The sequence below is a fragment of the Cupressus sempervirens genome, chromosome 11 (assembly GCF_028749045.1).
Source record: "Cupressus sempervirens isolate cs-2001-9-10 chromosome 11, ASM2874904v1, whole genome shotgun sequence".
NCBI classification, from domain to species: domain Eukaryota; kingdom Viridiplantae; phylum Streptophyta; class Pinopsida; order Cupressales; family Cupressaceae; genus Cupressus; species Cupressus sempervirens.
In genome coordinates this window covers 140,938,162-140,965,547 of record NC_143128.1, presented here as the reverse complement: position 1 = coordinate 140,965,547, position 27,386 = coordinate 140,938,162, and the positions used below count along the sequence as shown (strand labels likewise).

Below are 27,386 nucleotides of genomic sequence, written 5' to 3'. Positions count from 1 at the left end.
GGTTTTCTGCTACAGAAGTGGGAAATAGGAAAGCATTAAACCATGTTTCACAGACTCAGTAGCTTTCTGCTGCGTCTGCCGGTTCCCATGGAGGTGCTTTATTGGGATCTAATAACCCACTGAAGTAGAAAACATGTGGGTCTTTGCTCAAATGTGTCTCTGGATTTGGTCAGCTATTGGGGTGATTTTTTCCCGGGCTTGTGCTTTATTTTTTCTCTGGATTTGGTCAGCTGTCATGGTGCTGAATCCTCCTCTGTAGTCAGAATAAAGTAACTATTGTGTTTAGTACTTGTTAAAGCTTGGTTGGGCTGGGTAGTTTTGCGGTGATTTTTTCCCGGGCTTGTGCTTTATTTTTTCTCTGGATTTGGTCAGCTGTCATGGTGCTGAATCCTCCTCTGTAGTCAGAATAAAGTAACTATTGTGTTTAGTACTTGTTAAAGCTTGGTTGGGCTGGGTAGTTTTGCGGTGATTTTTTCCCGGGCTTGTGCTTTATTTTTTCTCTGGATTTGGTCAGCTGTCATGGTGCTGAATCCTTCTCTGTAGTCAGAATAAAGTAACTATTGTGTTTAGTACTTGTTAAAGCTTGGTTGGGCTGGGTAGTTAGGAAGTGAGGGAATGCGTTGGTTGGTTTTCCCAACCAACTGACCCTCCTATAAGTACTTGGAATTTTGTCAATGTACACGATGTTTTTGGTATTAATAAAGAAACCACTTCCTCGCCTACTGTACTGTGGTATTAAAGGTACATTCTATGTTTTACTTTGTGTATCTCAATTGCGTTATTCTGTATGATTGGTATATCTTTGTGAACTTGAAGTCATATTTCCACTCTACATTTTTGGTGCCGTTGCCGGGGAATGAACCCGGGTCACTCATGTGACAGGTGAGAATACTCACCACTATAGAGAAAGCCGAATTGGAGAGCAAGATCACCACAACAGAAGCCAAGAAGATGGATGCTTTAAGGGTATTGCAAGGTGTTCGGACAAAACAAAAAACAACTAAACAAGACTTGCAACAGCTATGGGGAGCTTCGAGCGCATGTATGTCCTCCCATCCCTCTTTTTGAAATCAAAGTTCTTTTTGTTGTTTTCATGTTCGATAGTCATCTTCCAAATGACTTCTTTTTTAAGGGGGATAGATGTAGTCAGAATAAAGTAACTATTATGTTTAGTGTGGTTGTTAATGGGATTGCCAAGATTGCTGAGATAGATGACAACTTCATTTGCGCCATATTAGATCAGTGGTCTCCTAAAAAGTGCGGCCGTGGCAGATGCAGTTGGATTCAAGCTTCCATTCTCAATGTGGTTAGTTTTATTGCCTTTGTTCACTACTTATTCCATTGCATCTTGAATTTAATGGGCACCCTTTTGACACTAGATAAATCAGTACACTCCATTGCAAATGCCTCACGGAGTTTGGAAGTGCCGGTTTAATTAGCCAAAAAGAATTACCGGTATAAACTACCTACATCCCCTTAAACAAGCGTAGATCTTTATTATGATTAATGTCAAGTTACTAGAACCGTTTATTATAGTAATATAGCTAATGAACTTAAGTGAGAATATAAGTGTAGGCATTTGGAAATGAGCAAAGGGGAGCTTCAAAATAAAAATGTGCAACTTAGTGAGTGACTTGGCAAGACAAATTGACAGACAAGAGTTACCTCTCCACCTTTGTTGCTCAAACAATAAAATGATCTCCACACAGGTATTTTATATCATTATTTTTAAACAGTTTCTGTTTTGTTTTTGCTGTTAAATCTATATAAGATAAAACAAAGTCTGATACTTAGCCGTGGGAGAGAAAATTCCTTTTTATAGGATCTTCTTAAGAATGCTTTGCTTGCGGGCGGGGAGTTGTGGAGTAAGGAAAATTCCAAAATCTGCTTTCTTTAGAGAACATTGTGGACTTAGACAAATTTCTTCTCATCAGGGGAAGCCTAGAATCCTAAAGGGAAAACATTATTATAACAATGCAACCCGCGAGTGCATCTAACTTAAGTGATTTTCTCCATAAAGCAAGCAAATGGAGCACATTTGCACTACGATTCCCGAAAACCCGACCAAAGGGAAGAAGGGACTCCTAAAGAGAAGCGACTTCCACCAAAACCCGACTATTGACTTAGTTGATTGTAGAGCATGGGTTTGGTAGAACAACTTGCCTAAGGCGACTAAGTGGAAAGCTTGTAAAATAGGGCAACAAAAATGGGGCAATAGATTGCTTCTCCCACTAGTTGCATATAGCTGCATCAATAACATGTCCATTAGGGACATGGTGGTTTTGGTACTTTCCATTACCCTTCTGATATCAAACTTCTCTCTAGAGGGTCTAGAGCCTTTCACCGCAGAATCATGAGGCTACAGAGCTGGTCTTTGGGAGGAGGTGGATTTACTTTAGCATGAGGGTTTGGGGGAGCAAATGTGTTTTTGGGTGGAATTGGCTCATGAGAGGGCCCTTGTTGAATTGGCTCCTCATCTTCTTGTTCGCCTTACCCGTGAAAGAAAGTCTCGCAAATGAAGGCAGAGTTGGAGGGTTTAGTTGAAGCTTTTGGAGATGTCTGTTCAAACCACGCTTGCAGATCCGAGTGGAAGATCTGAATTACTTTCTCCAAGGTGGCACAAGTGGCCTCCGAGTGCGATCCAGTATCATGTAACCGACACTAGTTTGTCAAGGTGTAAAACTCTGCCAGATGGGTGGAATAACTAGGTCCTGCGTCCCCTTTATGGTTGAGTTGACTTGGGGGAACAACCTTGTTATTTGGTGTGTTATTCCATTGGCGGTTACCTGACTGTTGGTTATAATTGTTGTTGTTGGCACCTCAGGGACTGAGTTGTAGGAACCTCTTTGTCCCAAGAATATATTCCCATGTTGCAGGGGACTAGACTGTTGATTGGTTGTTGCAGTTTTATCTAACTTTGGCTACGTCATCTCATTAGCCATAATGGTAACGATGCTCGAGAAGGCTTCCATGTCAACCTCGAGAGGTGTAACTTGATCAGGTGGTTGTGAGGACTGTGCCTAGATGCATGCCATAGTGACAACAACGAGGTTCTGCCCACTCGGGCTGATAGATAGAAAGGCATCGACCTCATACGATGATACGATCTGAGGAGCCGAGGTAGGAAATGTAGTCCCAAGTATTGTTTGTTGAGACGGATGAGAATATTTTGGGGCTAGGAGAGGAGCAGCCTATGGCGCATCAGTATAATGGGATGTTGGATAAACTTGAGGTCCCTCCACAGAGATTGTGTTATAACTACCCGGATGAGGAGGTCCTTTAGGGTGAGGATGACATGGCATAGTCTGTCATGCGTCCATTGGACGATCGATAAGTTAGACAAAGACTTCCAAGGCCAAGGCGTAGACTTTGGCCAAGGTTTCCCGGTTTCCTTGAGGTACGGTTTGCATGGTAAATCTTGTCATGACTCGGTCAATAGCATCCAAATAAATCCTCAGGACGAGTTCTGTTGTGGGTGTGAAGACATCCAAATATTGCCTTAGGGCACATTGGAACTGATTATTAAAGGCAAGTAGAGGCTCATTCGGTTCCTTTCGGATTCGAATGAATTGATGATGGCATAGGGAAGAGTCAATCTAGGACTGAAAGGTCAAGAAAGTTTCTCTCAATGTTGATCCATCCGTTGATGGAATTAGCGGGGAGATTAAAGTACTAGTTCAACTCATTAGGACCTAGGGTTATTGGGAACAAGTGGTAAGCAACATCTTTGTACTCAACATTGTTTCTAACCAAGGCATCCTTGAATGCCTGGATGTGTTTTGCTGCCGTTTAGGGACCCAAATGTTCAAATTTCGAACACAGTTTCTCGAGGTGATATGGCATAGTGTACATTGTTGCGAAAGTTGCCAAGGGTGATAATTGTGCCTCGAGGAACACAAGTTGTGGAATGACCATTGTCCTTGTTGGTAATTGGGACATAGGTATACTTTGAGTAATAGTAGGTTGGGATGCGAATACCTTACCTTTCTTCTTTCATTTTTTTTGTTCTTGTTTCGGACCAGCGGTTCGAGTTCTACAAACTCTGTGAAGATGACAGACGATTGCAACTGCCGGAGGGGAGTTGCGGAAAAGGAGCCGAGTCAAAGAAGAGTTTGGGGGCTAAGATGTTTGCTAAATGATTGTTCAGGTGGAGACCGTTCAAGATCTTCCTGTTCAAAACCAAGATTTGACTGAGCCGGTGAATTGGAACTTCCCTGTGCCAACTTTTTCACCGCACAAGACTGAACGATGCCAAGACTCACCATACGGTGTAGGAAAACTGCCTGAGGGCTTCAATGGGCCCTCCTTCTAGCGCCATTTATTTGTTGATGGGACTTTGTTTGGTATCTTGCCAACAGAGTAACAATTGTCATCGGATTGGAATGTTCAACCAATATCACTTGAAAGAATGGGAAGCAAAAGCTTTCCACTCCCAAGCTCCCTATAGATTGGGTCTTGGTCCTGTAAGAATAGGCAAAACTGAATGAGGAGGTAACTAATTTATTAAGGCTGGATGAAGCTTCACCATTTCCCTTTGTGTCTTGTTTAGGCAACGGACCACTTGAATTAGGTTGGGCAAATATCTTAGGATGGAACCATTGGATGCAAGGAAAGTAAATAACAGAAACAAAAGAGCCTTCAGAGTTAGAAATCTAATCTACCTATAGTCTACTTTTGTGCTATTATTATCAAGAAGACATTCTTGAATTGTAGGATAACTTAGATGCATGCTTGATCAATCAATCTAACACATACAAGTGCTGCAAATGAAAATGGTACACAAAATCATTTGATTTTACCCAAGCCAAGGAAGATAATAGCAGCAAAATAGCAAGATCTCACTATTTTTAAAAAAAATGAATCCCATAGCAAGCACTCCAAGATTCTTCTACTCCAAACACAGTTTATAAATACCAACAATCACTGGGTGAAACAAAGGTATTCCAAGAAAATATGATATTGCTTTCATTCATGAGATAAGGTGTTACAAATGGTATGTACGATAAAATCATCAATATTACCTACCCTAGATCAGTCGGCAATCTTGTTATTTATAGATAGGGACCTACAATTTGGGTGGGAAAACAATTCCCATCACCTACCAACTTACTTATCGTCTTTATTGACACGATCTACCGCTATCTTCACACAGAGACGTCTGTGGAATAAAATACTTTAAATTACAACCACAAAAGGGGTAGAAAGAAGTGTGGAAGGGAAAGAGGGGAGTTACCAAGGGAAGTCTGATCTAAAACGGTGATCTTTTATTGCTTTTCCTGTCAAATCTTTGCTGGTTATCTCCTCAAGTCACCCACTAATTGATAAGAGCACTTTACTTCTCTGACAACCTTACATGCATTGGGTACGCAAGGAAACACGCAGTTGAAAAAAGAATTTTATTTGCTATCATTAACTAACCGCTCCATCATTAATAAGTTTGTAGGCCAACAATGGCGGAAGATGGTTGAGTCTGGAAGGAATCTCAACACCTTTACCCACATGGTGGAAGGGATTGAGTTCCAAGACTTTTGGGTTCAAAACACTGAGTGTTCACTACCATGAAATGCAAGCTCACCTGACTAGGTCATAGGGAAGAAGGAATCTCGAACCCAGAATTGTACTTTGTAAAGTTGTGGTGCTTCTGAAAGCAAGTAAAGATCCTTTTGAGTAGGTACTGAATCAAACCAAGAGGATCCCTTGATGCTAAAAATCTTGCTTGTAGGAGGGTCCTTGTCATATATCCTCCTATGTCACGATATGAGATGCACCGGACATAGAAGGGGCAGCTTCATCGATGTCGAAAGATATACATTTCAAATTGGCTATCGCGGGGATTGAAATGGGTAAGCACCCTTCTATTTGTTAACTCGTTGCTTCCTAGGCTCTCCTTGCTTGGAAGCCTCAAACCTGTTTTGGAAACTGGTCCTTCCATGGTTGGGGTCTTGGGACCCAGCTGAACTAGAACCCTTGGGGAATCGACTTCCCATCTTTGTTCGAAGATGCCTATATTACCAAGCGAAAACAAAAACAACCATTCTGGAATTTACATTGGCTCTTGTCCTGCCTTGATACTCGAATAATTTTGCCAATCCTCTGGAGCCAAAATCCATTAGCACCTTCGAAGACAGGATATGTGTTAATACCATGACCCATAGAAACCTTACTTTTATTAGGCTTCAGATTTAGGGTTCCCGGGTCCTGGTGCCTTCTCGTCCTTTTCTTGAAGATGGATATATAGCTTAGGAGGGAGAACAAGACCCGAAAGCCAAAACAAATAAAATAACTTATGTTAAAAGACAAAGTATGGTATAAAGAAGCCATACCTTGGAAGCATGAAAGCTATGTAATGTCACCATTTTTTAGCAACTCAATGGAGTTCTTAGCCTTTATGTTCTCCAAAGGCTAAGTGGAGAAATAAGAAATTGATTAAATTAATTTCTAATAAAGTCATTAAATAAATTAAAATTAAAAGGTGACTTTATATTTAAATAATTTAATTAATTATTGTATTGCAAGGAGGAGCTTCTAGATAGTGCATTAATTATTAGAAAGGGGGAAGCCTCTAGTAATTTAATTTTCTAGAAGCAAAATTAATTATTGTATTGGAAGGGAGAAGTTTCTAGAGAGTGCATTAATTATTGGAAGGGGGAAGCTTCTAGTAAATGCAATTAATTAATATTTTATTTCCTTCTAGAAGGGTGAAGGAAAAGTATAAATAGAGGTGGGAGCTTCATTGTTTAGCATCTGATTATTGTGAATCGCATTTGATAAGAACTTGGATGTGTGGGTTACAAATTTGTTCTTGGCATTAGAGAACGTTTTTCCTTTATTGTGACATTCTAGACGTCATTCCCTTGGGTTTTGGCCTTTGGAGTTCATTGCTATCAAATCATTAACAAGCAGCTTGGACGCATTTCCAGCTACAAGCAAATTGGGTGTAATTAGTGAGTTGAAGACTTGTTATATATTTGATTTTATGATGCTGGAGTAATTAGTGAGTTTGCTATGTATTTGATTTTATTAGTTTGAGAACTAATATTATTTCAGCAGCAGTTCAATCTTCAGTTTGCATAAATTCCTACTTGTTCATGTTATATGGTTTCAACATCTATGCAAAAGAATTAAGATCTTTATCAGCAGTTGGTTCAGTTTTTGGGCATTTCTAGGGTGCCCATTATAGTGGTATCAGAGCTATAAGTTTTTCCATCCTGTGGAAGTCTTATAGGGAATTTGGAACAGCCGGATAGAGAGAAAAGTGTTTAACATAATGTCAAAACACTAAAAGCAGAAATTAAAAGGGGCTAAGCATTTTTGTTTGAGCATGCGACAAGGGCTTTATAATTTCTGCAATACTAGAGCAAGACAAAGTAGGAGTTCAAACTTGCAGAGCAAATAGTTTAGTTCCTCCACGCAGAGGGATATACAATCTAGTCATATAGATACAGAGGAGATATTCTTTGAACAAGACGACAGTATGGGTGACCGAGATGACAGGGATACAAGACTAGGTGGAGGTGGGAATACCGGTCTAGATTAGGAGGATGTAATGTTCAAACGGTTACTAGGTACATTAGAGGAGGGGCAGCGTATGCAACAGGAGTAGAATAGGTGAATGGATATGATGTTGCAGCTTATGGCTGGACAGATGGGCGTTAATATCAATCCAGGTGATGCCAACAATGGAAACAATAACAACGGAGGAAACGACAACAATAGGGGCAATAATAATGGAGGCTAAGGCAACAATCGTCCTGAGAATAACATTAATGGTAATAATGGACATGGCAACAATGGGAATGAGGTTGATAACTTTAGACATGTTGCATGCGCAACTTGAACAGTGAGCTCGAGACCTCTCCTACACACCTTCCCACCCAGAGATCTAGTTCAACCAGTTAATAAACCACATATTACCGAGTTACAAGATCAGTTCAGGAGGGACTAGTAGGCTAGTGGACAAGAGTTTCAGGTAGATATTTCCCTCAGAGATTATATGGACTTGAGAATGAGAGACATGCCCAGATCAGGAGGGAGAAATCAAAACTTTGAGCTGAGAAAGAAAGTTGGGAAACTTTCTTGACCTTATTATGATGCTTCAGGGAAGATGACTGCACGAGCTTGGGTGCAGAAGGTAGATACATACTTGCAGTTGAATCCTATGCCTGAGGAGGAGGCTATAAAGTATGCGACTATTCACTTGGATGGACCGGCGCATGAGTGGTGGCACCATGGCATGGTAACCTTGGGGCATAATCAGATCACATCTTACGAGTTCATTGAGAAAGCTCATAGAGAGATTTGATATTGGGGATCCCGAGTTACAGTTTAAGGAGTTGGCACAACTCAAGTAGTGGGGATCAGTTGAGACGTATATCAGTGAATTTCAGAGGTTAGTTGTGTTGGTCATAGAAATTTTAGAGAGGAGGTTAGTAGTGTTGTTTATGGATGGACTCTTAGAGCCCTTGCAAGGTTGGGTCAAGTGGCATGACCCAACTACATTACAAGAGGCCACTAAAAAGGCTTGTGACTTAGCACCTTCTTCTTTTAGGAGCAAATTTCAGCACAGGGATTCTTATATGAAAAAGGACAAGGAGAAGGACAAATTTTTTTTTCACAAGGATGCTTAGCCAAAAAAGGATAAGTTGGATAATGACACCCTGAATCAGTTGAGAAAGAAGAAGCTATGTTTTCATTGCAGAGAGCCTTGGGTATTATCTCATAAGTGTCCTCTCAAGGCTAAGGCAAAACAAATGGAGTATTTTTTAGTAGAGGAGTCACAGTCAGAGAGGGAGGATCAACACTCTGATTTAGATGAGGATAGCACTATAGAGGAGAGTAGCATTCCTAAGGATGAGAAGTCATTGACACGATTAACATGGGCTCAGAAGGTAATCACATTTAAGGTTAGGGGTACTATCCAGGGGGAAAAAGTGATCGATCACACTCATTGACACTCGGGCTACACATAATTTCATAGATGCACAATTAGTAGCCAAGAGGGGTTTACAGACTGAGGAGCACACTGGGTTTAGAGTCACGGTAGCTAATGGTGATTATGCACTCGGAAGATATCTAATCTTCACATTAGGTTTGGAGATGGCTATGAGTTGGAGGATGAGTTCTATGTAGTAGACATGGGAGACTATGATGTCATCCTCGGCATGACATGGATGGCCTCGCTAGTCGAGTTCACACTCAATCTAGCAAAATTGGAGATGAGGTTTCAGCATGAGGGGAGAACTGTTGTACTTATAGGACTTTTAGATGGGAGTTGCAGAGTAGTCTCCCTGAGGAGAACGTAGAGATTTTTTTGGCATAATGACATCGAGTGGGCAGCAGAATGTTTCACTATGCCAGCTTCACGGGAGCCACAAGTGAAGAGTCATCCACCAGATATCCAGGAGATACTTGACAGGCACACTAAGGTATTTGGTGAGATTCTGCATGGGGTTCCTCCTGATAGAGGGAAGGAGCATGTTATTGAACTCGACGAGCGAGCTAAACCAGTTATGATTACTCCCTATCGTCATCCTAAGAAATACAAGGATGAGATAGAGAAGGCAATTAAGGACTTGTCGGAGATGGGGCATATCAGGCCTAGTAAGAGGCCCTTTGCTTCAGTAGTAGTGTTGGTAAAGAAGAAGGATGGGATGATGCGCATGTGCATCGATTACAGGGCATTAAATAAGAAGACCATTAAGAACAGATATCCCATCTCATGGATAGATGAGCTGATTGATGAATTGCATGGTGCATGCTTTTTATGAAGATTGATTTATGGTCAAGGTATCATTAGATCAGGACGAGGGAGGACATTGAGAAGACAAATTTTTGGTGTCACTATGGCCACTTCAAGTTTTTGGTTATGCCTTTTGGGCTAACTAGTGCCCCTGCTACATTCTAGAGTTGCATGAATCAAGTATTTAGAGGGCAACTTAGGAGATTTGTCCTGATTTTCTTTGATGACATTTTGGTATTCAGTAAGACTTGGGAGGAGCATTTACAACATCTTGATATGGTGTTGTCCATTTTGGAGAAAGAGTCACTATATGCCAAGGAATCTAAGTGCGAGTTTGGGTTGACTGAGTTACTATACTATGGGCATATCATTAGTGCAGATGGAGTTCGGGTAGATCTCAAAAAGATTAGAGCTATTATTGATTGGCCTACTGTTATGAACCTTACACAGCATAAGGGGTTCTTTGGTCTCCACGGGTTTTATAGGAGATTTGTTAAGGGATTTTCATAGACTGCTGCACTTGACAGACCTTACCAGGAAAGGAGCCTTCGTATGGATAGGGGAAGCTTAGAGATGCTTCCATCATTTCAAGAAAGTGATGTCATCATGTCCAGTATTAGCTTTACCGAACTTCATGAAGCCATTTCAGCTTCATTGTGATGTGTCAGGTGATGGGATCGGGGCAATCTTGATGCAGGAGATGTAATGTCCCCACTTAGCCAGTCTGGATATATGTTGTCGTTAGCCCATTCTTTTCATGGTCCCGAGGGCTAACCAGGACTTCAAAAGGGATCCTAAGGTTATTTGGCCTAGTCAAATCTAATTACACGCCAAATGGAGTTCGTTTGTTGGGTTTTGGGGAGGACTTACTATTTTTAGTAAGCTAACAGGGGATGCAGTGCCTTCATTTTTCGGTGGCAGGATGAGATGCATTTTGTCAAGCTCTTTCCGATGAGCTATTATATGTGGGGATTCCGAGTTTATTTGGTATATTATTTTAATGTTTGAAGTTATAATGATAAAGTGACTATTAAAATTAAATATGATAATGTTTCATAAAGTCACTTTATAAAAAATCAAGTCCCCCTTTTCAAAATACATACATGGGCATTCGTAAAAGGGAAAAAGTAACATTAAAACTCATGTATTATCCCCCATTTGCAAGAGGGAAGCGTAGAACTAGTGAGGAAGGGTTAAAAGAAAGAGGATAGCTCTCATTTGGGCATGCTGATATTATTTGAAATTGGAAGTAATTGTGGAGATTATTTCTTTGGGCTTGGAGGACGCAAACCCTCTACGCTTTCAATCTTGATGCTATTGAAAGATATGGTCTTGAGATTCAACATTCTAACAGCAAGTTCCTGTAGCGTGGTACTGTAGCAGTTCGAATCATTGTAGCACGGTACTGTAGCAGCGAGTTACTGTAGCAGTCCGAATCAGTGTAGCGCAGTATTGTAGCAACGAGTTACTGTAGCAGTCCGGATCATTGTAGTTGTGAGTTACTGTAGCAATTTCAGAACTATTAACACTGTTGTAGCCGCAATGGGTATGGACCATTATTGAACTCTATAGTTGATATAATGTGTTGAGTTTAACGAGAAGATATGATTGTTATGGTAGTTGTAATTTTATGATAATCTGAAACAAGAAATAAATGAATGGTCATTGTTATTAGTTGCATATGGTTCTATGTTGCCTCCTATTTGCATCTCATATGAAACACAAACAATCTCGAGAAACCATTAATCAACATCAAGTTGGAAACTATAAGAAATTTAGTTGCAGGCCAATTGTTTGACAAAATTACAAGAAGAAATAAACATTAAAATAATAGAACAAGGCAGATTATTATAGGAGAAGCATCCCATTGCTTTTGAGAGTAGGAAGCTCTGTGGAGTGGAGAGGAGCTATTCCATCTATGATCGGGAGATGTTGGCTATTATATATGCATTGGCCAAGTTTCGGTCCTACCTAGTTGGCGGAAAGTTTGTTATCAAGACTGATCACAACAGCATCAAATACTTCATGAGTCAGCATGATTTCAATGATAGACAATAGAAATGGATTACAAAGTTGCAGGTTTATGACTTTGACATTGAGTTTGTTAAAGGTAAGAAGAATGTGGTGGCAGATGCTTTATCCAGGAGACCTCATATTTGTGCTCTAGCTGAGATTACAGGAGATTGGAGAAATAAGATTACAACAGAGTATGTGAGGGACACTTGGGCTTTTGGAGTGATTGTAGGCACCATAAAGGATGATCGTTATGTGGTGATGGACGGATTGATCAAGTTCCAGGGTAGGATATATTTGATTCCTTCATTACAGTTTACGGAGGTAATACTGAAGGCATTTCACGATGCACCTTCAGCTGGAGATCCAGGGGTCTTTAAGACCTACAGGCAAATTCATGAGTGGTTCACATGGAAAGGGCTCAAGGATGATGTTCAGAAGTATGTTAGGGAGTGTGCAGTTTGTTAGTAGAATAAGGGAGAGCACACATATCCTGCAGGGTTGTTATAGTCTTTACCCATTCCGGGTAGGAAATGGAAAAGTATTTCTAAGGACTTCATGACCGGGTTACCATGAGTACAGGGGAGAGATTGCTTCTATGTGATAGTTGACCAGCTAACGAAGTTTGCTCACTTCTTTGCTATTCCATCCACTTACACAGTAGCACAGGTGGCTGATCTTTTCTTTAAAGAGATATTCAGGTTACATGGGCTACCTAGTTTTATTGTCAGTGATCGGGATAGTAAATCTATGAGTACTTTTTTGCAGGAATTGTTAGGGTTGTGTGGTAGAGATCTTACACCTAGCACTAGTTATCATTTGTAGATAGATGGACAGACAAAGATTGTGAATAAATGGGTGGAAGGATATTTGAGGAACTATATGAGTGCACAACAAAGGGCTTGGGTCAAATGGCTACATATGGGAGATTACTGTTATAACACCACTTATCATATGTCCATCAAGATGACTCCATTCATGGCAGTGTACGGTTACGAAGCACCTAGTTTCATGGATCTGGTTTTGGGGGATAGTAGGGTGCTCAAAGCAAAAAACTTCTTGTAGGATAGTCAGGATATTTTGAGGGTGCTCAAGAAGAATATACAACAAGCCCAAAACAACAGAAATTATATGCTGACCAGAACCAGACAGAGCGCAACTTTGAGGTTGGGGATATGGTTTACTCGAGTCATCACTCAAAAAAAGCGGAGCAGAGAAGTTGAAGCCTAGGTTTTATGGTCCCCACAGAGTGATTTGCAAGGTGGGCGAGGTTGCCTACAAGATTGAGCTTCCAAAGGGCAGTCGGGTGCATAATGTGTTTCATGTGTCGAGGCTTAATAAAGCCATCGGTTAGAGAGTTGTGCCTTTTGCAGAATTGCTACCATTAGATGAGGAGGGGAAGCTTGTATTGATTCCTGAGGCTATTCTGGATACCAGGGAAAGGACTCTGCAAAACAGGTTGATGAAAGAATATTTAGTCAAATGGAGACACCTGCCAGAGGAAGATGCTACTTGCGAGAGTGAGCAGGTGCTACAACAAACAGGACTGAGATTGCTTGAGGACAAGCAATTTCAAGGAGGGCGGACTGTAATGTCCCTATCTTTTTAGCAACTCAATGGAGTTCTAAGCCTTTACGTTCTCCAAGGCTAAGTGGAGAAATAAGAAATTGATTAAATTAATTTCTTATAAAGTCACTAAATAAATTAAAATTAAAAGGTGACTTTATATTTAATTAATTAAATTAATTATTGTATTGCAAGGAGAAGCTTCTAGACAGTGAATTAATTATTGGAAAAGGGGAAGCCTCTAGTAATTTAATTTTTTAGAAGCACAATTAATTATTGTATTGCAAGGGAGAAGTTTTTAGAGAGTGCATTAATTATTGGAAGGGGGAAGCTTCTAGTAAATGCAATTAATTAATAAATTATTTCCTTCTAGAAGGGTGAAGGAAAAGTATAAATAGAGGTGGGAGCTTCATTGTTTAGCATTCGATTATTGTGAATCGCATTTGATAAGAACTTGGACGTGTGGGTTACAATTTTGTTCTTGCCATTAGAGGACGTTTTTCCTCTCTTGTGACATTCTAGATGTCATTCCCTTGGGGTTTGGCGTTTGGAATTCATTGCTATCAACTCATTAACAGGTAGCTTGGATGCGTTTCCAGCTACAAGCTGATTGGGTGTAATTAGTGAGTTGAAGAGTTGTTATGTATTTGATTTTATGATGTTGGAGTAATTAATGAGTTTGCTATGTATTTGATTTTATTAGTATAAGAACTAATATTATTTCAGTAATTATTCAATCTTCAGTTTGCATAAATTCCTACTTGTTCATGTTATATGGTTCAACATCTATGCTAACGCATTAAAATCTTTATCAGCAGTTGGTTCAGTTTTTGGGCATTTCTAGGGTGCCCATTACAAGCTATCTCTCATTGGTCATGGGAGACAAAATCCTCAAACCTTGAAAACTTGCTATTTTAGAACGTGAGCACAAAATAAATAGTTTTCAAACTTACAAAATATCGATTATTTATTCTTCATCGGAATCCCAAATTATGTTGCTCGAACGAAGACTTCAACGACGTGGCTTACAATGCTGAGTTGTCCTTACGTAGTTGACCAGACCACTATTTAACATTAGTTTGCGTGACACATGGGACCAATTAATGCTACATACTTTGGATGTGACAACCATTTGAATTCGAAATACCAATCAACTTGTTAATGTTGCAAGGCACTCAACTCGAGGATGAAGAATGCCATTTTGATAGATGATTAGAGGCAAAACCCACCCCTTACAATCAGTAAAGAATATAAACAAGATTGCCAGTGCAGCGCCTACAAGCCACCACTAACCCACCAAGACTGAGGCCGTACGTGTACTTTTGACCATGACAACATATCCCACTCTCTAACTTTCAGAGCCAAAGCCATTAACCAAGCACCCATGAAGGCATGCCCGCAACTTCTTAGCCGAGCCAAACAAACCAACTTGACTAGTGGGATCCAAGCCTACGCAAAACAAGGGCAAAAAATGGGCATTAGAGGGCATCTAAGACAAACGGCTCTCTTGGAAAGGCCAACACCCAGAAAAAAAGCAAAAGAAGAGAACTTGCACCACCAAACCACACAACTCAGAAGAAAAAACAACAAAATAAAGCCCACCTTCCTCTAGGGGCATGCATCCTATATCATGGGCTCAAACAACCAACTAGTGGTTCGAACACAAGCTACGGAGTACATTTCGTGGGAGGGAAGTTAATTGGTTCTGCACACGAGGAGGGTGGAGCTGAAAAGCTTTATCTTGGGACAAATTACCAAGGGAAAAAATGACAAGGCGAAAGAAAAGTGAGTGATGACCACCAAAACAACGCCCTAGGAGGCGGAACAAGCAAAAACCAAAACCAAAACAACACCAACAAGACGAAGAAAGAAAAGGATGAACGACGAAAAACCAACACCAACCTGGAACACTAACTTGCAGAGGTGTCGCAGCACTAGGACCCACCCTCGCCCATACACGAACCAGGACTAGTTTGACCCACTAGAGCACTTGCAGATTTGAGAAATGATTGCTTGCAGGCGAGGCGACAACCCAAAACAAAAACTTTGCTTATAGAGTACAATTATGATTATCGAACATAGTGACAATTAATTTGTTCAGATGTCTTAAATAACCTATCTATCACGGTAGTTAAAAGGTGTATTAATTGTACTTGTCCATTAATAAACCTTGTCACGGGTTTACCCCCAAACCATAGAAGCCTTTTCTTGCAACAAAAGATACGAGGGAAAGAGTTCCTGACATATCCGGAAATTACTTTTCCATTAGCCTTAGATCCCTTGGCACGAGGCCGAAGATTCCTACTTTCTTCTCCCACGGACAAGCAACGAACAATCTGGACAGGGATGTGGAGACTTGAACACTGAAAACTAAAACGAAACACAAAGGACTTGCATCAAGCAAGACAAGGCAAAAAGCAAAAAGAGGGGACCCAACTTTTTGCTTTCAAAAATTAGGGACGGGTATGCAGGGCATAATAGTTCCTTGTAAAGATGATGGAATAGTGTCATCTATTAACTCTTTGGAGAATCCACTACAGGCTTATAAGAGCTATCCACAATCAAACCACCATCATCTGTCATAGTACTAATCTAAGGACAACTTGATGTAACAAGTGGTTCTCTGCAGCTCTTAACCAAAGTACTCATCTTGTCTGAGACCACTACACCTATATCTGTAATAGATGTTGCCACATCCTCTACACATAAATCACCACACCCCATTGATATTCAATCACTACCAACGACTACTGCAGAAGTTTTTATTGTATCTGTAGTTGGTGAACAGTTAACCAAACTCAACTCCATAGTAAGCACCTCAATGTGTGACTGAGACACGTGAAGGGTCAATTGTGTGCTCTCCAAGGAATCCATAGTCACCTCTCAAGCTCACGAGTGAGCTCATCTACATCCTTTTCCTTTCCCCTTAGCGCCTCATTGCAAGTGCAATCCCACTCAAGAAGATAATTTCGTTGGCTAGTAAATATAAATAGTTATGCGTCATTATTCCAATTGCTTCATGGAACTCTGCCAAGGAAAGACTTTAATCTCCACGCTCATTTATCATAGGAGTACTCCAACTGTAGGTAGCCAACATTTGACGAGCAATATCAAAGTGCTCTATGGCTGTGGCAATCATGTTGTTATTAACTTTTAAGTTGCCCAAACAAACGATGAGGACTCTATAACCCATAACTCATATGCAAGTATTCTGACCCAAAGTATGCATTGTGATATAGTACCATGTCTACATTGCTCTCCTCATGATCAACAATTATAATGTTCCATTATAGAGTTACCTTATGAAGTCCCGTAGTATACTTCCGGTAGTCTTGTTGTGGGCTCTAGTTAGTATCCCTCAGTGCTTCGGGTGGCCAGTGCTTAAGGTAGTTCTCCCTTAGTGCTTCGGGTGGCTAGTGCTTCAGGTAGTTCTCCCTTAGTGCTTTGGGTGGGCAGTGTTTCAGGTTAGTGCTTCAGGTAGTTCTCCCTCAGTGCTTCATATGGCCAGTGCTTTAGGTAGTCTCCTTCAGTGCTTCGGGTGGCTAGTGCTTTAGGTCAATGCTTCATGTAGTTCTCCCTCAGTGCTTTAGGAAGCCATACGGTATCTGCTAGTAGTTGTACGGTTGTTTCTTGGAGGTTGTATGGTTGTAAGGGGAGGCCGTATGGTTGCTTCGTGGAGGTCGTACAATGCTTCTTGGAGGCCACACGGTAGCCTTTGGAATCTGTACAGTAGTAAGGGGTAGATGTACGGTGAATGTGAAAACGGCTGTATGGTACGTTACACCACAGGGTATGCAAAATTTGTTACGAAGAAGATGCTAGAACATGTATTTTGCCAAACAATTAATGCCAGAGCAATGGAACCTAGAGATATATAAATATATATAAATGAATCTATAACAAAGATGGTGCGCGGATGTGCCGGATCCGAGTAACTAATGCAGAACGAAATAGGGTGAGGGTTGAATCCCATCGAAACCGGAGAGCCAAGTAGGGAAGAGCTTTCACTTCCGAAATGGTGAACAACAGAGAATCCCAACGGGAATTCGCCGTACAAATAAATAATCCAAATTGCATACCTACAACTACCTACAAGCCATGCTTAAATGCTCGTTGGGGAAAACCTTTCTAAGGGTGTACAAAGATAGCCGATGACCACACTTACCAATGGAAACTAAAATAAAAATAGGTCCGAGATATATTAAATCAATCAGAACCACAAATACAAATATTAACTTGGGCCCCATATTAATTAATTAAAGTAACTGATTAAAGGTCCTTATATTATTTAAATTCTAGGACCAGTTAATTAATTAATTAAATTTAATTATTACATTAAAATTTGGGGACATGACAACAATAACACATGTTGTCACTAGTGCACTCATCAACATCCAAGGGCATGCTGCTAAGAACCTCAACAGATGGCTCATCTAGTATGGTAAAAGCTGGTGATATGATGGTGTCTTCCCCAACCTGTACTCCACGTATAGCTGCATCATCTTCCAACTCATAATCCTAGGAGTCAATGCCACTAATTGCATTTTCTGACTCTTTCTGTGGTCTAATTTGAAAAGTCAGACTTTGGTGGTGTGAATCCTTCTCACACAAGGCGTCAAAAATATCCAAACCTTGATTATTTGCCTTAGGGAACCCCATAATACCATCACCCTCATTGGGAGTAGACATTGTCTTATGCTGATGCAAAGGACTTACTGCTGTTATGAAAATCAGAAATGCTAACAATGTTGGTAGCAACTTCTGGAATATTGTATCATTTTGGGGTCCTGCCATACTATTATCACATTGTAAAATTTTCTTATCAATAACCGTTTCAGTTTTACCATCATATTCACTCAAAGAATCCATACCATTGCTGCCCAGATCACTAACATTCTTATGTAGAGTTGTATCAGCCATATGTGAAGATTCTCTATCCATTCCATGTATAAAGATGGTATAAGCTATAGTGTGATATTCCTTCCTTGAATGCTTGGTTTTGTGGCAAAGTTTTGGGTGCATGTCCATGTAGTCCTTGAAAGGGAAATCCTTTTAACCACATTGAGGAAGGCTGCTATACTCCTCAACTATGTTAAACACCACCGCTTCTTGGTCTTGTGGCATTGAACCTTTGCTAGTGGAAAGTGATGATGATCCTTTAGACAGTCCAATCTTTGAAACTGAATCCTCTAAATGTTGTAATTTACATCTGCGCTTGTATTGTGATTGTTCAAATTCTATCCATGCCTGTTTATTGGTAGACAATTTTGCCATGGTGTCCTTATATGTTGTTCAAATGAAAACCCAATCCAGACTAAATTGTGTGCAAGGGATTTTCACAAATTGAATGCAATTCTTACCCAACAGGCTGGCAGGATTATGCTTTGATATAACTCAAATATCTCAACCCAATCTGCCCTTAAATTTTCAGCTTTGAAATGATGGTATTTAGTCAAACAGTAAGTTTGATCTTAACCTACTGTTTCTCTGAATGCAGTACTTTGTTTGGTACTGAGTGCGATAAATTCTTAAAAAAATTAACAAACACTTGCCCGGCTTTCCTTAGAGTGCCCAATATGAAACTGTGATAATTTCTGAATATGCTTGAAGGCCAGGCACAAAAAACAAATTTTCTGATTCCATACAATGTGTTGGTAAACAAGTTTGTCACTTTCAAAATTTCTGAATCTTTGCGCCCAATGGAAATAGTGACAAACTATTTCTCAAAAATTAGATAGATCACCTTAACGAACTTCCTCTGCATTTAGAGCGATAGCTCCATCGTATGATAGGGTTATTTTTTGATTTTAGAATTTTAGAGAAAGTAGATGAGAAGTAAGAATGCTGAAAATCAAATGGATATAGCAAAGGTGTAATGCATCTTTCTTGAATACCAGAGAACAAGATATGTTACGCAATTCAATCACAAAAAGTACTTGAGTAAAGTAACATGATTGCTAATGAACGTACTGTTGATTTCCAAAACCGCAGATTGGAATCCTATGAGTCTTGCCAACTCGATGCTGGGATATCCAACCGGTTATAGTCAACTTGACGGAACTGAATGATACAATCCAAGTTCCTTGCACTTCTGGCTCTGCAAGGCCAAGGCGGGTGTACTTGATCCTGGACAAAACACGTAGATCCAAGATCCTTATAGCAGATTGGTTAGAATATGAATATAACAAAAGCTTCCAAAATGGCAAGAATTATAGAAAGCTTTTAACTTGCAAATTATGAATTAAGAACAAAAGTAAATGAACATATGAATGCTTATTTTTAAAATAAGAATAAGTATGGATTAATGCAACAAATGAATATATTAATTCTTCTAAGGAAAGAAATGAAACAATTGCCAGCATATGGATTATGAATCAAGAGCTTAATTAAATGGGCAAACAGAGTCAATATTATAAGTTGAAATGTACAACTTTATAATGTACTTAGACTATAAACAAATTAACAATCCAGAGGCAACGAATCAATTATACGGACGCAATTTTAAACTAGTTTAGAATGCTCTTGTGATATGGAGACAAACTAGACAAAAATACGTAAACAATTAAATATTTCACAATATCTATGTTTATCAAGTTTAAAATGCAATAACGATCCAATCCACTTGTCCGAAATTTAAAATAAATAATTGTGCCAGAAATAAAATCACAATAAAGACAATCCTTACAGAGGATCCATCTACTGCAAATTTATCTGGACCGCATAAAATTCACCCAATAATTCAAATCCACGAGCTTTGTTCAATCATGATTGATGTTCAATAAACTTGGATATGTAAAATTTTTATGATAAGATTGAATGTGAAAAACAAATGTATTTTGTAGCAAAAAGGTGTTGGTTGCATTTCCAAACACCGCACCCCTCCATAACAAATAACTAAGTATTTGTGATTCTTAAACGTAACTAATTATATAATTTGGTACTATTCAAAGAAAATGAAACCAATATTTCGTAACCAGTTTGAGTGACAATATAAACATTGGCATGGACGATAACTTTTGGAATATATTGTCATTGCATTTCTCTCCATATATTGAGACTTCATCTGTTGTTGTGTACTCTGCCCTCAAGAAACAGTCCCGTTGCACTTGAAATCTCCATGCTCCAGATCCACATGGATTCATCAATATATTTGTGGAACTTTTAATGAGAAAATGTTGTAGATTAAGATATCGAATTCTTGATGAAATATGCTTCAGGAATCTTCAGATTTTAATCATATCTCCTCTTGAAAATGTCTCAAGCTGCTCCCAATCATGAAATATGTAACCGTGTGTTGCATAGATCCTCATCTTCGTCCAGGCATTTTGCTTCTCCTTATATACCATAAACCACTGAGTCATCTCCATCCATGATTTCTTCAAAATATAGCCGCAAAAGCACTCACCAATCTCTGAAGAATCCTTGCGCAGAACATTTCCAAACCACTCAAAGAATTTACACAAGCATCCACGTCCTGCACAAATACAAAATGTTATTAAATATTGCTAAATGATTTGATATCTTAACGTTGATCTCACTATTTCCATGGTAATTTTTTTTTAATGTTACTGCTGCTTCAGACGGCCCTGTGAAACGTGATTGCTAAAGTTCCCATGAGGAGCAGATTAGGCTTCACATCAAGTCCACTTCCCGATATCTGAAATGCACCCATGAATTTATCAACTGGTCACTTTCATACAAATACCATAATTACCGCTGAGGATACTCTATCATACGTTCGCAAATCTCTGAATTGCAACGATCCCTAATGTTTTTCATCACCAGATCTTCTAACAGTGAACACATCCAAAGATGGTGCATATCCTAATCAGTCTCAACATTTAGTGATTCACTGATTCATTTCAAATATAAAGAGAAACATTTTGCAATCAAGAGATACCTGTTATTTAGCCAGTTTCATGCATTCCAATATTCACCCTTTAATTTACCACATGCACTGATAGTGATTCGAATAACAACTCTTCATGTGGAAACAAATGAGTCTAGCGTGACTATAGGATAACTCCCAACATCTCTAAGGTACACTCTATGTATTGAGCACTATAATTATATATTCATATATACCAGGCTGTGTGCACATATACTTTTTTGTTTTATACAGGTTCAAATGTCTCTGTAGGTTATGTTCTTATCAGCCAAAAAACTCTTTACCAGAATACAAATGAATTGACTGTTACAAATGCCTGCTGTGCATCTTGCTGTTGTCTTGGATATTCTTATTATTCTGGTCATTACAGCTACTCTTATATTCCTCCACATGTCGTATCCCCTGAGCATGACCTCTCTCCCTCTTTGTGTACACACCATTGCTAATTCTCCTCATACACACAGTATTGATGTTTCAATAACTTTGTTCTAACTGTGATAACAGACAATAACTATATGAATGGCATGCTCCCTGTTGATATCCAGGCTTGAAAATAGAATGCTCAAGTAGGAGCAATCTTCTGGAGCAGGATAAATACCGAGACTACTTGCTGAAGCTCTATTTATTAGACTGTTATTGTTTAAATCATGCAGTATAATTAATCGTATCTTGTACCAGATGCCTCATGCTATGGATGATTAACATTTGCTTTAAATTCTGAAAGTTTTCTCACTACCATTTTATCGAAAGTATAATAGCTATATAGTGTTTCATTTGATCCAACATATTTATACATGCTTGGGGTTTCTATGTTTCAAGCAGGCTGAGTGATGAAATAGTTATCAATATTCCTGATTATAAACTTCCAAATGTCACCCTGCTGTAATTATTTGTACAATTCTGACTGAATCCTTATGCACTATTTATCTTGATTGGAACTGTTATTGAGTCATCTGCATTTGCATTCTTATCCTCATGTATTTGACTCTTTCTGTATGCATGTAATCTGTTTAAATTTTCATCTCCGGTTAGCTATGACAACAATCATGTCACAACCATGGATATTGTATTCTTGTAAATTATTCATGAGATCTTCATACATCTTGCCCAAGAATGCTTTATATGATTCTTATTTATTGAATTCGGACTTGAGCTCTTGGCTACGTGTTGCCATCAATCATCATTATTGCAGATGACTGTAGCTGTCATATCCAGTGCGAACATTTTATTCTGTAGAATAGCATATAATCCCCTTGACAACATTACAATGAAAAAAAAACAAGGCCAATAAAATTGAGTGAAAATATAGTATATAAATGGAGGCTTTATTTTGTAAAATTTTTGAGGCTCCATCACGTACAATCACCAACAATGATATGAGAACAATATTTGAAAGCACCTCCAAAATTAATTCTTTTTACTTTCTTGAAAATACCATTCAAGTTTGTACACAAGATCTTTTGTGAGAAAAACTGGAACCCTTCACATGGTTTCTTTAATATATATAGGAGATAGAGGATACTATCTTTTAACTACCTTCTCAACCACTTAACTACCTTGGGTAACTAATTAACTACCTTTAGTAACTACCTAGGGTAACTCATTAACTACCAATTGGTAACTGCTTTGAGGTAGTTATTTACAAATCAAAACTTTCAAAAGTTGCCTAGTGGAAATTAAAATAACTAATTCTTTAGTACTGTTAGGATTGCACCTAACATTTTACAACCATGTGAATTTCAAAACAAAACTTTACAAGAAAAGACGGAGAAGAGAAGAGGAGCAAGTCATATGAAACTACTCGTAATCAAACCAAAAACTATACGTGACTCGATCTTCTTTCACTGATCACTTGTTGATGTTGGCGGGAGTTGAGAAGATGAGCCTGGTGCTGTGGATTGATCTGCTGGAAGAGAAGACTTCTCTTTGAACACTTTGAAAAGTTTGTTAGTAGGTCCTACCAACTTGCCTTTCGGAATAACGACATTTGTCATCCTCATTTTCCAGGTTTTCAGACTCTTAAGTAAACCGCCCAAATTCTGCATATTATCTTTGCTCAAGGTCTCTTTGTTGAACAAAATCTCGATCAACCATGCTGCAGAAACTTTCTTGTGTTGTTTGAGCCTCTTTTAATATTGATGTTGTAGGGTAAAGTGTGGAAAGCTCATTCTGGATCTTGGACTTTATCTGATTGCAAATGGCCGCCAACTTCTCTTGTTCTGCTAAAACTTGACTAACAATTATCAATTTTCATTCGACGGACTCAAGTCAGGATTCTGAAAATTTTTCTTTCGCACTCGAGAAGACTCTCTCATCTACTAAGACATTCCCATCAGTTTCTGTCAGTTCTTTGAGACTCCTCATGGTTTCTTTACAGATTGTTTCTTCTTTTCTCATGTTCGCCAATTCTTTCTCAATCATCTGCCCTCTTACTTCAGCCTCATCATAAGTGGCTTTGGTTCTTATGGAGAAGTTTGAAGCACCCTTCTTAATCTTGTTGACCCAAATTTCGGCATTCCTCCCATATGATTGATACTTGTGGAAGTTTTCAAGGGACTCGTTTCTGACTCCTGATTAGTATCCTGCATGGATTGAGGACTGGTCAATACTCAATGGTATGGAAGAAGGATCCATGAAGGATTTCACGAAAGCTATAAGGATCCTTCTTGTAGCTTTCTTTTGCAAGTTTTTCTTTATCTATCCTTTGTATCAAGTTTTTAGTGAGTACTTGGAAATTTGTGCATCTCCTTCCCTTGTAGATGTTCCTAGATCAAATCTAGTCATGATAAAATCAGGTGGAGTTGCTTCATCCACATTTTTCTTTGCAATAGGTTACGTTATCTCTATGCACATATTTCCTGTCTCTGCATTTACTTTCAGCCTTGAAGCTACTGTTATTTTCTTTTACTTTTTAGGCCTTTGAAACAGCTCTGAAACTGAGTTTAATACAGGGATAATCAACTCAACCACCTTCCCTTTTTGTGTCAGATTAGTCTCTATCCAGGAAGCAGAAGATTGTAAAGCTCCCACCCCTTGATCTTCTTGAGGAAGTTGCTGTTCGAGGGTGCAACAGTATTTTGCTCAAAGACCTCTTCTGAAGGAATAGTGGTTTCTGGTAAAGGAAATGATGAGGCGTGGTAGGATGAATTAGGGACTTTTGATGGTGAAGGATCCATCAAGACTGAAGGAGACATGGTCCGGGATTTCCATGCTATTATCATAATCCTCCTGAATCGCAATAGGATTTTTGATACTTTCGTTCCTCTGTTCAGAACTTGATTGTTTCTCTTTTGATTTGATTTCCTCTTTCTTTCCTTTTGCTCTGAAAATTGTTTCTCTTAGTTGGGTCTTCATTAGCATCGCTTGCCAATGAGAGTGAATATCCGTACTTGGCCTTTTGGATAGAGTAGAGGAAGGTGTGCTTCTTTGACTGTCACATTTCCTCCTGGTAAATTCTTTACTTGGTGGTTTTGTTGCTGTCATTATCTTCTTCCTAACTTAGGCTTGTGATAGTTTGATTACCATTGATGTCCTCTCACTAATTTCTTTTACTTCTGGATCCTTCCTATCGATCATTGGGAATGCCCTATTTTGAACTTTGTTGAAAAAGAGAGGATCCATTAAATCAGATCCGTCTTGCTTGAGGCCTTCCACAATCCAGTCCATTTTGAAATCATGCATTTGTTGCACTGTAAATCTCGACCATTCTCTCTTTTTGGCATCATAATTATCCTGACAATCCTCTCAGAAATCTTCAATCCTAGGGAAATGTATATATCCAATTCTTAGCTGCAAATGATTCTTTACATATCCTTTATTGTCAAACGGGAATCACATCTTATATCCATAAAGATTGATTTTGCTTATTTTTGACTCAATGTTCAAGGCATCAGAAGTCGTTCTGCAATAATAATGACCAAGAGTGATTGGAAAGGGAATGCTGATTTTCTTCTTCCTAGTTGAGCACCTTTTGTTTACTTCACTGATTTGCATGCAAGCTTCAATCAATATTAGCTTATCATCCACATATAATTTGTAGCTTCAATGGATATCCATCAAACCCTCTTATCCACAAATAGGTGAACCTTGCGAATTGGATGAAGAAGCTTCCATATTTCCTGATCAAAGTAGCTTCTTTTCTTGATGTCATTTGCACCGGATTACCTTGAAGCCTTCTCCTTGTTAGCATAGTGAACGCATGGTTGACCTATTACGAAAGTAATTGGTAAAATACATGCTTGTTATTAATAGAGACCAGACAGTCAATTTATACAAAAGAATGAGATGATGTTTCCTTAGGAAACGATTGTAAAAAATAGAAACATTCTATTCTAGAGAAAGCAAAAAACGAAAGCAAACTAAAGCTTAATTAGATATTTACAATAGATAACCATTAACTAATAATAGACGACTTATCTATTATTGTAATACCCTCCCTTAATGGTTAATCTATCCACAACACCAAGCTGTCCTCTGAATTTGACAAACTTATTAGGACCAAGAGGCTTGGTGAGAATGTCTGCAGTTTGATCTGTGGTAGGAACATATTGCAAATCTATAGTCCCGTATTCAACCAGCTGTTGTATGTAATGATAGTGAACATCCACATGCTTGGTTCGTTCATGGAAGATTGGATTTCGTGCTAACTTGATAATGCTTTCGTTATCAACAAACAGAGTAGTCGGTCCTGCTGGTGACATTTGCATATCCCCAAGCATCCAACGAAGCCAAAAAGCCTCACATCTTGTCTTAATAGTCCCTTTGTATTCAGCCTTTGTAGAGGAGAGAGAAACTGCCTGCTGTTTCGTATTGGTCCATGTGATTGCACTGGATCCCAAACTGAACACATATCCAGATGTTGACTTTTTATCATTAATAGGGCCTACCCAATCTGAATCTGTGAACCCACCGAGTTTAGGATTAGAACTTCGAGAGTACAAAAGTTCATAATTTGAAGTGCCCTTCACATAACAAAGCACACACTTTGCTGACATCCAATGATCAGCCTTAGGAGCTATCATAAAGCGTGAAATATAGCTGACTGCGAAGCTGATATCAGGCCTAGTAGCAGAGAGGTAGATGAGGTTGCCTACTAGTTGCTTGTATGTAGTATCATCAACAGAAGGAGAATCAGACTTTGCTAATAACTTGAGACCTTTCTCCATAGGTGTAGATGTAGGTTTGCAATCTTGCATACAGAATTTGTCTAACAGGGCCTTGACATATTTGGACTGAGAGATGAATATACCAAAAGATTGTAGCCAAACTTCAACACCTAGGCAATAATGCATGAGCCCAAGGTCAGTCATATCAAAAGACTGGCATAAATTCTGTTTGATTCCCTGAATCAAAGATGCTAAACTGCCAGTGATGATCAGATCATCCACATAAATAACCAAAAGGATGATGTCACTGTCAGTAGTCTTGATGTACATATTTGAGTCTAAAGAACTCCTCTTGAAGCCTTGATCACTGAGGTACTTATCAATTTTTATATACCATGCCCGAGGGGCCTGCTTCAAGCCATAGAGAGCTTTTACCAATCTGAGAACCTGATGGTTGTTACCAACAACCTTGAAACCAGGAGGTTGCGTCATGTAGATCTCTTCATGGAGATCACCATTTAGGAAAGCACTCTTGACGTCCAACTGATAGACCTTCCAGCCAAACCGTGTTGCCATGGCTAGAACTAATCTGATGGTGCTTAGCTTTGCAGTAGGAGCAAAGGTCTCCTCATAATCAATGCCCTGACATTGAGAAAAACCCTTCGCTACTAGATGAGCTTTGTACTTATGTAAAGTACCATCCAATTTGTATTTGATTTTGTAGACCCATTTGTAGCCAATGGGTTTCTTCGTAGGTGGAAGATCAGAAAGGACCCAAGTGTTGTTCTTCAGTAGGCTCTGGTGTTCAGATGTCATGGCCTGTTCCCACTCTGGGATTCCTTTAGCCTCGGAATATGTTTGTGGTTCAAACACACTGTGAATGTTGGCCATGAGAGAAAAGTTAACGAAATCTGTAGTTTTGCTCTTTTTGGGAGTAGTTCTCTCATCAATGAGCTCATCATCACGAAGATCAGCAAGTGTCTTAGCCCACCACTTAGGTCAGATAGGAGAATGACCAACATTAGTATCAGGAGATGCTTGATCAGTAGGATCCTCATCAGAAGAATTTGGATCA

At 39.2% G+C, this 27,386-nt stretch overlaps 1 protein-coding gene across 2 annotated transcripts in view; it reads left to right on the top strand.

Moving 5' to 3' along the window:
• The window catches only part of LOC149528598 (mediator of RNA polymerase II transcription subunit-like protein), an 85,935-nt gene that overhangs the window by 40,233 nt on the left and 18,316 nt on the right, over window positions 1–27,386 (top strand). Inside the window, exon 3 of one of the 2 annotated variants that reach the window (XM_089810224.1) lies at window positions 883–1,042. The exons of the other annotated variant lie outside the window; for it this stretch is intronic. Coding sequence (XP_089666350.1) covers window positions 883–1,042 — 160 coding nt within the window. The remainder of the gene's footprint in view (window positions 1–882; window positions 1,043–27,386) is intronic. 2 annotated transcript variants of the gene reach the window in all.